A 14,023-nucleotide genomic window follows, 5' to 3' on the forward strand; every position below is an offset into this window, starting at 1 on the left:
ATTGAAAAGAGTAAGAGTGGGGGCGCCTGGGTGGCTCAGTTAGTTAAGCCTCTGACTTCAGCTCAAGTCATGATCTCTCGGTTGGTGAGTTTAAGCCCCCCATCAGGCTCTGTGCTGACAGCTCAGGGCCTGGAGCCTGCTTCCGATTCTGTGTTTCCCTCTCTCTCTGCCCCTCCCCTGCTCGCGCTCTGTCCTGCTCTCTCAAAAATAAGCATTAAAAAAAAAAAAAAAAAAAGAAGAGATTGAAAAGAGTAAGGGAGGGCACCTGGGTGGCTCAGTCAGTTAAATGTCTGACTTCAGCTCAGGTCATGATCTCACAGTTCGTGGGTTCGAGCCCCACATCCAGCTCTGTGCTGACAGCTTAGAGCCTGGAGCCTGTTTCGGATTCTGTGTCTCCCTCTCTCTGCTCCTCCCCTGCTCATGCTCTGTCTCTCTCTCTCCTTCAAAAATAAATAAAAACATTAAAAAAATTTTTTTAAATAAACAATAGGACCACATAAAGCTAAAAAGCATCTGCATAGCAAAGGAAACCATCAAGAAAATGAAAAGGTGAATGCGAGAAGATCTTTGCAAATGTCATATCCAATAAGGGGTTAATATCCAAAACATATAAGGAACTACAACTCAATAACAAAAAACAATCCAGAGGATCTAAATATATTTTTTCCCAAAGAAAACATACAAATGGCCAACAGACATGTGAGAAGAAGTTCAATATCACAATCAGGGAAATGCAAATTAAAACCACAATGAGGTAACACCTCAAACCTGTCAGAATGGCTAAACTCAAAAACTCAGGAAACATCAAGTGTTGGCGAGGGTGTGAAGGGAACCTGTGTGCACTGCTAATGAGACTGTAAACTGGTACAGCCATTATGGAAAACTGTATCGAGACTACTCAAAAAATTAAAAATAGAAATACCATACAATCCAGCAGTTTCATTTTTGGTTATTTACCAGAGAATACAAAAACACTAATTTGAAAGGATATATGCACCCCTACGTTCATTGAAGCACTACTTACAACAGCCAAGATATGAAAACAACCTAAGTGTTCACCTATGAATGAATGGATAGACATGGTGTATAAACACACACACACAAACACACACAGACGATGGAATACTACTCAGCTTTAAAAAAGGAATATCTTATGGGGCATCTGGGTGGCTCAGTCAGTTAAGCATCCAACTTTGGCTCAGGTCAGGATCTCATGGTTTGTGGGTTCGAGCCCCACATCAGGCTCTGTGCTGACAGCTCAGAGCCTGGAGCCTGCCTCAGATTCTGTGTCTCCCTCTCCCTCTGCCTCTCCCCCGCTCGCACTCTGTCTCCCTCTCAAAACTAAACATTTAAAAAAAAAAAGGAATATCTTGTCATTTGTGACAACATGGATGGATCCTGAAGGTATCATAGTAAGTGAAAGAAGTCAGACAAAGACAAATACCGTATGATTGCAGTGTTATGTAGAATCTGAAAAACAAACTAAACTCGACTGATCCAAACTCATAGATACAGAGAACGGACTGGTGGTTACCAGAGGGGAAGGGGTTCCAATGGGAAAAATTGGGGAAGGGGTTCAATTGTATGGTGATGAATGATAACTAGATTCGTGGTGGTGATCACTCTGTAGTGTATACAAATATCAAATTACAATGTTGTACACCTGAATTCCATATAAGGTTATATACCAATTTTACTTCAATTAAAAAAAAAAAACAGGGAAAAAAAAACCAACATCTTAGCATCCTAGAAAGCCCTTCAGGCTTTTTTTCAGTTAAAAAAAAAAAATGCAATCTCTGTTATAAAAGCTCAAACATCTGTCTACTAGGACCAGGCATGATAGATATACAGCTGGCGATGATACAATTTCCACCCAAAGGGGAAGCAGAACTTTTCCTGAAGCAGATGGGCCCCTGCGCTCAGTCCTAAAGAACTGTGCTCAGTGAAGAGGCACAGGAGGCACCAGGAACATGACGATGTTGGCCTTCTCCCCCAGATTGGTTCCTATTTGAACAAGCTCAGGGCCTAACATGTGGGTAAACACAATGCAGTATGTATATGGACACAGAATTCACATTTCAGTTATTTAGAAACACCGTATTACGTAGAGATAAGTTCCTCTGCAGGCTTCTAGGGCTAACATACAAAAGCTGGAGAACACCAGTCAAATGTGTTCAGGACTCCCACTTTTACTCCATTTTTTAAAGCTGCCATTACCATATTTCCCTTCTGTATGTTCCCACAGCCCTAGATACAAGAGGCTTTTTTTTTTCTCTTTCTTAATTCTTCAAAAGCACAGTCCTGTTGGGTCAAGCCCACCATTCTGAATGGACCCGCCCCGGATGCTTGCAGGAAAAAGCCGTGAGGACAGTGGCCTTTAGGAAAAAAAAAAAAAATGGAAAAGAATTAAATAGGGACTATATTTCTAGCAGCAACTTTCAATGAGTCTGGTACTTACTAGGAGGAAAAGATGGAAAAACAATGGTCCAACATGTCCCTGAAATTGAAATACGGATACTTTTGTCTGTCGAAATCCAAGAATGAAACTCAACCAGGTTTTAGCGAATTCACTTACATTCCCAGCCCCATTTGGTAAATAAATGGATGTTCCTCGGAATCACCCAGGGGGCTGGGAAAGAGAGGAAAAGAGGAGGGGGCGAGGAAGGGGGAGGAAGGGAGAGGAGCGGTGAGGAGGGGAGAGAGGGAGGGAACAGAGAGGAATGAAGGGGAGGGGAGCAGCACTACTCTAGAAGCAGAGATGGGTGTGTTTTGAGGTGCTGATGGTGTAGGGACAGACAGGAAGGGCTTCCTACCCTGTGCTAATTCCTGTGGTCATTAAAGTTTGCCAACCCTATTTAATTCCTTGTCAAACTCCCTCAAGGAAAGCATAAATAACCGGACTCGCCAATCCCTGCTCCTTCTTGAGAGACTGTGCTCCCTCACCCAAGAACCAGAGCCAGGTCGGAGCACCATCAATTCCAAGCTTCACTTAACATTTATTAGGCGCCAGCAGAACCCCACTCCAAAGCATGCTGTGAGACTCAAAACTCTTGCCCTTGACCCTGTACAACTGAAACGCAAAGCAAGCATGGTCACTGTTATCCAGTACAGGGGACACTTTGAAAATATATTTTTATATTCCCTCACGGGGCAGCCACACATTCGCGTGCCTGTAAAGGCCAAAGGCTCAGTGAATTCCATAGCTGTGAGCAAAAGGAAGCTGGCAAAAAGCATCCTGATTCCTTCTTCCAATTGGTTCTAAAGGGAAAAACCCTGACACTGGAATTGTCGCTGAGGGGAGGGTCAGGTATGTCAACACCTCGGCGGCAAAAACAGACACAAAGTCACCCCTAAAAAGGTGCTTCTCGTTATAAACAGCAAGTATTCCCATGCCTACAGATTGCTATGATACCCTATCAAAGCAAAGGTACACATAAATGCTTTTTTTTTTTTTTAATGAAAATAGCAGGAGTTTTAAAAGAGCGGCTGGGGGCACAAACAAAAATTTGCATAGAATTTAGGCTGTTAAACTGACACACCCTAGAAAAGTCTTTGGCCTCCAGGCGCTTTCCCCAGGAATCAGCAATCAGGAATGAAATGCCCCGTGTATTCGCCAAACACCTGCTGCCGCCCAGAGACACCCCTGGGGACAAAAACATGCACATTCCTACGCCCTGCAGGCAGCCCTGTCCACAGGTGTGCTAATGAACCTCTTTGCTGGGACAGTCCCATGTCAGTCACTTAACTGCGACCACGGGCAAACTGCTTAACGTCCATTTTCTCATCCGTAAAATGGGAACAGTTAAGAATACAGTCCTGCAGAATCTTTCCCAGACTTCCATTTCGTCCATATCTAACGCCCAGCACGTCTATTTGTATTAGCTGGGAGGCCTGGCATCATCCAACTAATCCCACAAGTACCGCATTTCCACCGCAGCCTGCGCCGTCAGCTTCCCGAACCTTGCTTGCACATCAGCCCGAAGTGAAACAAAATAGCACTCTACAGGGTGCCTCGACCTGCAAAGCCACGCCGCTACCGGGCGACTCTCCCCGCCCGGCCGCTTGCGTGGAGGGCTGCAAGGACGCACTGAGCCCTCGAGGGCTGGAGGCCGGCGTTCCACCACGCCGCTTCCAGCTCTGGAAGGTGACGGCGACCTGGGCGCCCAAGGCGCGGCGACGACGCGCGGGCCCCATGCTCGGGCGCACCGCGGGGTCCGGGTCTCCCTCAGCGCCGTGGCACGTGGGCGGCGGGTCGGGGCCGTTTACCTGCCAACGATCACCACCACGCCTGCCGCTGGGGACGCCATGGCCCGACGCCCGGGTGGCCCGGGAGCCGCACCGCAAGTGCGAAGAGCAGTGGGCTACGGGGCTCCCGGACGCCGCGCGCGGCGCCAGATCCCCGCGCCGGGCGGGGCGTGACCCGCGCCCATTGGCTGGGCGCTCGAGTCGGGGGCGGGCGTGCGGGTCCCGATAGGCTGCGGGAGGGCCGGGAGGCGGGCCCGCCGCCTCGGCCCCCATTGGGTGCGCGTGGCAGGCGGAACCTCCACCCGGACACCCAGGCGCCGACCCCGTGCTAAGGGGCGCGGGCGGGGCAGGTCTGCAGGAGGAGGACCGGCCGGAGGGCAACGCCGGAGGGAAAGCGCGAAGACCTGACCCTGCGGACTGCAGTAATTCATTTTCTCATACTTTAGTTTCCAAATGCGCACCCCAAAATCAGTGTACGTAGAAGGGGACACTTCCGTGCTGGCGCAAGGCTTGACCGCTAAAGGACCCCAAAGAAACTGCTAGAATTTCTTGTCTGAAAATATCAGCACCTCTTCAATACATACCAGCTCAGGCGTTTATAATGAGAGTGGTTATTGCTGAGTTTACACTCATGATTCGTTTCTAGAAAGATCCTCGCTGCCTTTCTCCACAGATGGGAATTGAGACCCAGGAGCCTCGGGAAAGCGGAAAAGGAAAGCTCCAAATGTATTAATAATCTGTGAACCTGGAAGCCGTGTTTAGTTCCACTGCACTGTGCTAAGGGGACTGTCAGGAGTGGGGCCGGGTTGAACTGTATTTCCTCCTTCAAGAGGCAGAGTCTGTGTATGACAGGAAGGAAATGTCACAGTTCCTGACACCCGGCTCTTTTCAGATCCCAGGGACGAGCAGACCAAGAGGATGGATCATCATACGTGGCCAGACAGTTCGCGTCCACACAGCGCAAGCTGAAGGGGAATACCAGCCATCCAGTTCAAGACGATTGGAAAGCGGAAAACGTGTGCAACGCGGAGGACAAACGGAGCTCCTCCTTCGTTTTCCCCACTCAGAGCGCGGAAGGAGGAATGTCACAGGGAGAAGTAGGCTTTAAAGAGTAATTTCACAAACCGTCAATGAACATTTGAAACAGGTGCGCAACTCAAGAGACGGTAAATGAAAAGTTAACACAAGAAAGATAACTCACCTTTTACGGATCAATTGTCTAAAATTACAAAGATTGATAAAATATCCGTGTTGGCAGTGACGTGTTTCCGACGTACAACTCTTTAATACACAACTGAAGGCAGGCTGATACGGACACAGCCTTTCTGGACAGAAATGCTGCCGGGACAGCAGCCAGCCGTGAGCCCTGAGCATTGCTGCACTTCCTTACTGGCCAGAATGGACTGTGAGACGTCTCCATCTCCTGATGCTAAGTGCTTTCTGCAGCTGCGCACGCAGGCAGCTAGTAGGCCAAGGCTCCCGCGGAGTGAGTACGCCGTCACTGCTCTTCTCTGGGCTGGAAGGGGACTGGCTTGTGTGCTGCTTACCACAGTGTTGGCCCCGTGCTGAAAAAGTGCTGGTCCCTCGGCCCTTTGCAGATGCTGGGGTCATCTGGCCGGCCCTGTAACCCTGCTGGAAATGGGGCTCCAAGAACTGGTGCTACCATGCTGACACTCTGGCTACTGCTTTTGCTGTGGGTAGTAAGGTCTTGTAGCTCTCATCCGTGAGTCTTGTGTCTCGGGCAGCTTCCACAAAAGTGCGGCAAGCTGACTTGTTAGTTTGCAATACGGCGACAATCTCAGACCCCTCCCAGTTCTAGAGGCGCCAAAATTTAAAAGGTATGTACTTTGGCTTAGCAAGTTCCAGTCTAGATGTATGTTACACAGAAATACAAGTGAAGGGGGCCTGGGTGGCTCGGTTGGTTAAGGGTACGACTCTCGGTTTCGGTCGTAGTCTCACAGTTCGTGGTTTTGAGCCCCGAGTCAGCCTCTGTGCTGACGGCGTGGACCCTGGAGCCTGCTTTGGATTCTTTGTCTCTCTCTCTGCCTCTCTCTCTCAAAAATAAATAAACATGAAAAAAAAATCTTTTTAATAAAAAAAAAATACCAGTAGACACAAAGACAAAATTATTTATTTCAGCATAGAAATAGAATTTTAAAATACGGAAATATTATAATCTTAAAATAATGTTAAAATAGATATTAAAAACATGATGACTATCAAAGAGACAGTTTTAAAGGTTATGGTACAGAGGGCTTCTACTTCTGGCTGAGACGGAGTAACAGAAACCAGACTTAAGCTCCTGCCTTAAATAAGCAGAAGGAAACCCACACACACACCACTGCTGCCAAAATCCAGGGAGAATGTTCTAAGACATTAAACAAGAGGGAGTCTTGGTTTGTGATCCCAGAGTCCATAAATGTACACAGTCTGCTGACTTTCAATAAAGGTACAAAGGCAATTCGATGGCAAAGGATAGTCTTTTCGACACATGGAGCTGGAACAAGTGGATAAGGTAGTGATAATAATAGCCCCTCGCCATATACACAACAACTAACTCCAAATACATCACAACCCTACATGCAAAACCTAAAACTACAAAACATCTAAAAGGAAACATAGGAAAGAACGTTGTGACCTTGAGTTAGAGATTTCTTGGATATGCCACAAAAAGTGTTAACAGGCAAAAGAAAAAGTTGATAAGTTAGACTTCATCAAAATTAAGAGTTTCTGCTTTTTCCAAACAGTATCAAGAGAATGAAAAGACAAGCCACAAACTAGGGGGAAATATTTTCAAATTAGGCATCTGTTACAGGCCTCACGTAAAAAATATATAAAGAGTTCTCCAACTCAATAATCATTTTTTCTAAGTTTAAAAAGAGACAAAACTCAAACCAATTCAAAAACCATAAGGCAAAAGACTTATGAATAGACATCTCTCCAAAGTAGATATACAAATGGCCAAAAAGTACATGAAAAGATGCTTGATATCAATAATCACAAAACCACAATGAGATGCCACGTCACACCCAATCAGAATGACTATGAAAGAAAGAAAGAAAGGAAAGAAAGGAAAGAAAGGAAAGAAAGAAAGAAAGAAAGAAAGAAAGAAAAAGAAAGAAAGAAAGAGAAAGAGAGGTGCCTGGGTGGCTCAGTAGGTTAAGTCTGACTTCAGCTCAGGTCACGATCTCATGGTGCATGAGTTCAAGCTCTGCATCAGGCTCTCTGCTATCAGCATAGAGCCTGCTTCAGACCCTCTGTCCCCCCCCCCCCTTTATGCCCCTTCCCCACTCCTCTCTCTCCCTCTCTCTCTCTCTCTCTCTCAAACTTAAAAAAAAATAACAAGTGTTGGTGGGGATGTGGAGAAATTAGAATGCATATGCATTGCTGGTGGGAATGTAAACTGGTGCAACCACTGAAGAAAACAGTATGGCACTTCCTCAAAAATTAAAAAACAATTTCATATGATCCAGAAATCCTACTTCTAGGTATATACACAGAAGAATTGAAAGTAGGTATTAAACAGATATTTGTATGGCTATGGCTCACAGCATCATTATTCACAATAGCCAAAATGTGGAAGCAATCTAAGTGCCCATCAATAGATGAATAGGTGAGCAAAATATAGCATATACGTGCAATGGAATATTATTCAGCCTTAAAAAGGAAGGAAATTCTGAAGCACACTACAACATGGATGAACTTTGAAGATTTTATGCTAACAGAACTAAGTCACAAAGAAGAAATATTTTATGATTCCACATATATGAGGTAACTAGAGTTGTCAAATTCATAGAGACAAAATAAAATTTTGGTTTCCAGGAGCTTCCTGGAGGGGGGAAGTGAGGAGCTGTTGTTTAATGGGGATGATTTCAGTTTGAGAAGATGAAAAAGTTCTGGAGATGGATGGAGGTGATGGTTGTACAACAATGGGAATATAGTTGATGTTACAGAACTGGACACTTTAAAATGGTATGATACATTTTATGTTATGTATATTTTAGCACAACGTATTATTTTAAGTTTTTAAACTTTTTTGTTGTTTGATGGAATAGTTTCAATTGTGCAAAATGAAGAGTTCTGGAGAGTTAAGTACAACATAAATGTACTTAACGCTACTGAATATGCACTTTATTTTTTTTAATGTTTATTTTTGAGAGAGCACAAGGTGGGGGAGGGGCAGAAAGAGGGGGACAGAGGATCCAAAGCAGGCTCTCTGCTGACAGCAGCGAGCCTGATGTGAGGCTCAAACTCACAAACCGTGAGATTGTGACCTGAGCCAAAGTCACTCAACCAACCGAGCCATCCAAGTGTCCTTGAATGTACACTTTAAAAATGGTTAAAGTGAGGGGTGCCTGGGTGGCTCAGTCGGTTAAGCGTCCTACTTTAGCTCAGGTCATGATCTCTCAGTCTGTGAGTTCGAGCCCTGCGTCGGGCTCTGTGCTGACAGCTCGGAGCCTGGAGCCCGTTTCAGATTCTGTGTCTCCCTCTCTCTGACCCTCCCCCGTTCATGCTCTGTATCTCTCTGTCTCAAAAATAAATAAATGTTAAAAAGAAATTTTTTTTTTAATTTTTTTTAATGGTTAAAGTGAGGGACTCCTGGATGGCTCAGTCGGTTAAGCATCTGACCTCGGCTCAGGTCATGATCTCACAACTCCTGGGTTCGAGACCCAAGCCCGTCTCTGTGCTGACAGCTCAGAGCCTGAAGCTGCTTTAGATTCTGTGTCTTCCTCTCTCTCTGTCCCTTCCTTATTTGCACTTCTCTCTCTCTCTCAAAAATAAACATTTTTAAAAAATAGTTAAAGAGGGGCGCCTGGGTGGTGCAGTCGGTTAAGTGTCCGACTTCAGCTCAGGTCATGATCTCGCAGTCCGTGAGTTCGAGCCCCGCGTCAGGCTCTGGGCTGATGGCTCAGAGCCTGGAGGCTGTTTCCGATTCTGTGTCTCCCTCTCTCTCTGCCCCTCCCCCGTTCATGCTCTGTCTCTCTCTGTCCCAAAAATAAATAAACGTTGAAAAAAAAATTTAAAAAAAAATAATTAAAGTGATAAGTTTTATGTTGTGTATACTTTATCACAGCTTTTTTAAATGGCCTAAAGATTTAAAAAGACATTTCATGAAAGAAGATGTATGGCTGGCAAATAAGCACATGACAAGATGCAAATATCACTAGTCATTAGGGAAGTGCTCATAAAACTGTAGTGAGGAACCAACACATACTTAATAGAATGGCTAAAATTAAAATAGATAAGGAAACTGACAATTCCAGGTGCTGGTGAAGATATGGAACAACTGAGACTCTCATGTATTTGCCAGTGGGAATGCAAAACGGTACAACCCATTTAGAAAAAGTTTGACAGTGTCCTATAAACTTAAATATATGCGTAGCATACATAAATTCTTATGTAGAATTTCTGCCAGTTTCCACAAAGTGCCAGAATTCCTATTCTGAGATATTTAGCCAAATGAAATGAATACTCAGTTCACATGAAAACCTATAGGCAAACGTGTGTCTGCTTTGTTCAAATCCACAAACTGCAAATAACTGCAAATAACCCAACTGTAGATAACCTTTCAACTGGCATATAGAAAAATGATCTGTGATACATCCATACAATGGACAATAAAAGGAACAAACTCAGCAATAAAAAGGAATGCCTATTAATATCCACAATATAGATAAATCCAAATAAAGTATGCTAAACAACAGAAGCCAGACTCAAAAGACTGTATGCTGTGTACTTCTATTTATTTGAAATTCTGGAAATGGCAAACCGATTGGGATAGAGAATAGATCCGTGATTGCCAGGGGGTGGGGGATGGTGAGGGGTCGAATGAAAAGGAGCATGAAGAGGGAATTGAGGGATAGGGGAGATAGAACTGTTCTGAATCCAGAGCATACTCTATTCATTTGACAAAACTCTCAGAATTGTATGTGAATTTTAAAGTAAATAAAAAGTAAAAATTAAATTATGAGATACAACTGTTCAGTTCTTAATATACCATTAAATGTCAATATTAGAAGAGAAGAATTCAAATCTGTGATTAAAACTTCCACCCTAAGAAACTAGAAAAAGAAAAGCAAATTAATCTCAAATTTATGAGAAGAAAAATCCCAGGGGGAGCTGGGGGACTCAGTTGGTTAAGCCTCTGACTTCACCTCAGGTCATGATTCCACGGTTTGTGAGTTCAAGCCCCGTGTTAGGCTCTGTGCTGACAGCTCAAAGCCTGGAGCCTGCTTTGGATTCTGTGTCTCCCTCTCTCTCTGCCCTTCCCTGCTCATTCTCTGTCTCTTTCTGTCTCAAAAATCAATAAACATTAAAAAAATTTTTTTAAGTGTTTAAAATTTTGATTTTTTTTTTTAAAGACAAGTAAACTGGCTGTCAAGATCTAAGAAGTCTAAGAAATAAAAAGTGAACATTTGGTGGGAATGCAAGCTGGTGCAGCCACTCTGGAAAATGTGTGTTCTTTCATGCAATACATCTTTCAGCACGTAACCAATATTAAAAACACAGAGAGATTTCACATCCTCTTTCTCTCATGAAGTCTTGCAAATCGGGTATATATTGACTCAGTATCTCAACTCAGATAGGGCACACCCCCGGGGCTCCGCAGCCGTGAGTGGCTCAGGTCCCGCCCAGGCAGTGTGGCCCAAGAGCACCAGCCGTGTCCACTAGGCCACTCAACAGTTACGCAGAACCCAGCAGACTACTCTCCCCAAGTCACGATTTGGTTCTGCTTTGTTCACAAGTTCTTATTTATTTAACAGATTCTTATCAACTATTATCAATATTGTTAATATTGATAATACATGTTACTCCCTGTATCTCTAATGAAGTATAACTTACATACACTGGCAGAGAAGAGTTTCTTGTTGGTGGCTGTGGGGGTGGGGGTTGAGGCATGGACATATTGGCAGGAACACCTATGGGAGGCTTTCTGGAGAGGACAGGGACCCAGATGAGTGGAACGATCTTGTTCAATAACTACCTTTCAGAGTCTTCCTCCACGTATGGTTATTTAGGTGTTTCCCTCTAATTCATGACACATGAGGTAGCATACCATGAAATTCTTCTGCTTGGCTTTTGTGAGCTCTGGACTCAAAATTAGGTTTGGGCCTTGACATTGTTCATGCCAGCATCTAGAATAGTACTAAATGTATGATGGTCAGCTGGCTCATAGGTGGCAGGACGGTGAGGAGGATGGACTGAAATTCTTGCCATGATGCCTCACATAATGCTCCAGGCTAGAGGGGTGTTGAGCTGTGGAGACATGCCCCTGATGGCCATGTGGCCCTGTAGCTCTGGGGTGGGCTTTTCCATCAGTCTTGACTCCGGCAAGGATTGGATTAGGGCTTTATCCTTAAGCTTCTTATTTTTTTATTTTTATTTTTGACAGAGCTTGCACATGCGAGTGGGGGAGGGACAGAGGGAGAAGGAGAGAGAATCTTAAACAGGCTTCACACCCAGTGTGAAGCCTGATGTAGGGGCTCGATTTCACCACCGTGAGATCATGACTTGAGCGGAAATCGATAGCTGGGTGTTTTAACGTTTATTCATTTTTGAGACAGAGAGAGACAGAGCATGAACGGGGGAGGGGCAGAGAGAGAGGGAGATGCAGAATCGGAAGCAGGCTCCAGGCTCTGAGCCATCAGCCCAGAGCCCGACGCGGGGCTCGAACTCACGGACCGCGAGATCGTGACCTGAGCTGAAGTCGGACGCTCAACCGACTGAGCCACTCAGGCGCCCCGATAGCTGGGTGTTTAACTGACTGAGCCACCCAGGTGCCCCTGTCCTTAAGCTTTGTAAAGTACAGCTTGCTTTTGTCCTTAATTTTGCTTGACATTTTGGAAGAGCTTCTCCATCTCTCCCTGTCACCACCCCACTCCCCAAGAATTGGCCTGATCATCCTGAAGCCACCTCTGAAAGTACTGGCCAAAACCAGCAGTGCCCCCGAGATCCAAAACGGTCTCTGGAACTTACATCTGCTGCCCCACCCTCTTCTAGGCTGTAGGAAGGGGAGAAGGAACAAACTGCATTCATTTTAACTGGACAACTCAGTAAGTGTGGCAGATATATACAACTGTAAAACCATGGTCACAAGACACAGAGTATTTTCATCATTCCTGACATTTTCTGAGTGCTCCTTTGTGGTACTCCCTCCTTCCACCCCCACCCTAATTAACCACTAATCTACTTTCTGTCACTACAAATTAGTTTCTTTCTCTAAAATATTATGAAAAGATGGGAATGCAAGCTGGTGCAGCCACTCTGGAATACAGTATGGAGGTTCCTCAAAAAACTAAAAATAGAACTACCTTACGACCAGCAATTGCACTACTAGGCATTTATCCACGGGATACAGGTGTGCTGTTTCAAAGGGACACAGGAACCCCCATGTTTATAGCAGCACTATCAACAGTAGCCATAGTATGGAAAGAGCCCAAATGTCCGTCGACGGATGAATGGATAAAGAAGATGTGATATCAGATATATATGCCGTGGCGTATTACTCGGCAATCAAAAAGAATGAGATCTTGCCATCTGCAACTACGTGGATGGAACTAGAGGGTATTATGCTAAGTGAAATTAGTCAGAGAAAGACAAATACCATATGACTTCACTCATATGAAGACTTTAAGAGACAAAACAGATGAACATAAGGGAAGGGAAACAAAAGTAATATAAAAACAGGGAGGGGGACAAAGCATAAGAGACTCATAAATATGGAGAACAAACTGAGGGTTACTGGAGGGGGTGTGGGAGGGGGGATGGGCTAAATGGGTAAGGGGCACTATGGAATCTACTCCTGAAATCATTGTTGCACTATATGCTAACTAATTTGGATGTAAATTAAAAAATAAATTAAAAAAATAAAAGACAAAAAAAGAAAAAAGAAACCGAGGGCAAAAAGGTACCTAAAAGTAGAGCCTGATCAAACTTGAAATATGTATATTTTTATATATTTGAAAAATATATATTCATTCTAATTTTCTTGTAATCCTTTTTTGATCCATGGAGTACTTAGAAGTATGTCAATTAATTTCCAATATTTGAGGATTTTCTAGATCCCTTATTGTTATGGACTTCTAATTTAATTCCATCGTGTTAAGAGAACACTCTATATGGCTTCTATATGGCTTCAAACCTTATAAATTTATTATGGCTTGTTATATGCCAAGAATATTGTCTATATTAGTAAACATGCCACGTGCACTTGTAAAGAATGTTTATTCTTCAGTTTTAGGGTGTAATGTATAAATATCAACATCAAGATAGTTGGTAATGTTTTTAGATTTTCTATGACTTTATTGATCTTTGGACTAATATCAATTAAAGAGAGGTTTTTAAGTGTCAAAAAAAAAGTAAATATTTGGATCATCTTTTCTGTATTCTAAAACAACCCAAAAACTCCTATCAATGATGGAAAACTAGGATACTTCCAGAAGATAGCCTCAGATCCCAAGGACTGACTTTGAGATAGAGACAGGTGCAAACCTCCTTGATCACAGAATGCTTGAAGGAAAAAGAAGTGCCTGCCACAGCCCCAGTCCTCCAGTCTAAAGGAAGCAGAGATAGACAGAAAAGGCCAGGTCAAAGTGTCAAGACCTTGTACACATGATGCAGACCTTGAACTGGGGTCTAGGCTGCCTCCCCACTTCAGGACAGTCAGGGCCGGGTCCTGGCAGCTGAAAGTCATTAAACTCACACAAATCAGCACACCTGGAAATGAAGCCAAGACGAGAATCCAAGCCCAAGATGAGAATCCAAAGAAATGAGTTAA

The 14,023-nt window shown here is 44.1% G+C and overlaps 1 protein-coding gene and 1 long non-coding RNA gene across 3 annotated transcripts in view; one reads left to right on the plus strand and one right to left on the minus strand.

Moving 5' to 3' along the window:
* Positions 1–4,424, minus strand: part of CRYL1 (crystallin lambda 1) — a 128,638-nt gene extending 124,214 nt beyond the window's left edge. For both annotated transcript variants that reach the window (XM_053205423.1, XM_015077739.3), the window contains exon 1: positions 4,267–4,424. In XM_053205423.1, coding sequence (XP_053061398.1) covers positions 4,267–4,307 — 41 coding nt within the window. In that variant the 5' untranslated portion in view covers positions 4,308–4,424. The remainder of the gene's footprint in view (positions 1–4,266) is intronic.
* Positions 4,425–4,512: 88 nt separating this feature from the next.
* LOC128312304 (uncharacterized) lies at positions 4,513–13,813 on the plus strand. Its single transcript, XR_008291397.1, has 3 exons — positions 4,513–6,083; positions 10,608–10,702; positions 12,522–13,813. It is a non-coding gene; the product is annotated as an uncharacterized LOC128312304 (long non-coding RNA).
* Positions 13,814–14,023: the final 210 nt, after the last annotated feature.

Source organism: Acinonyx jubatus, chromosome A1 (assembly GCF_027475565.1).
Source record: "Acinonyx jubatus isolate Ajub_Pintada_27869175 chromosome A1, VMU_Ajub_asm_v1.0, whole genome shotgun sequence".
NCBI lineage: Eukaryota > Metazoa > Chordata > Mammalia > Carnivora > Felidae > Acinonyx > Acinonyx jubatus.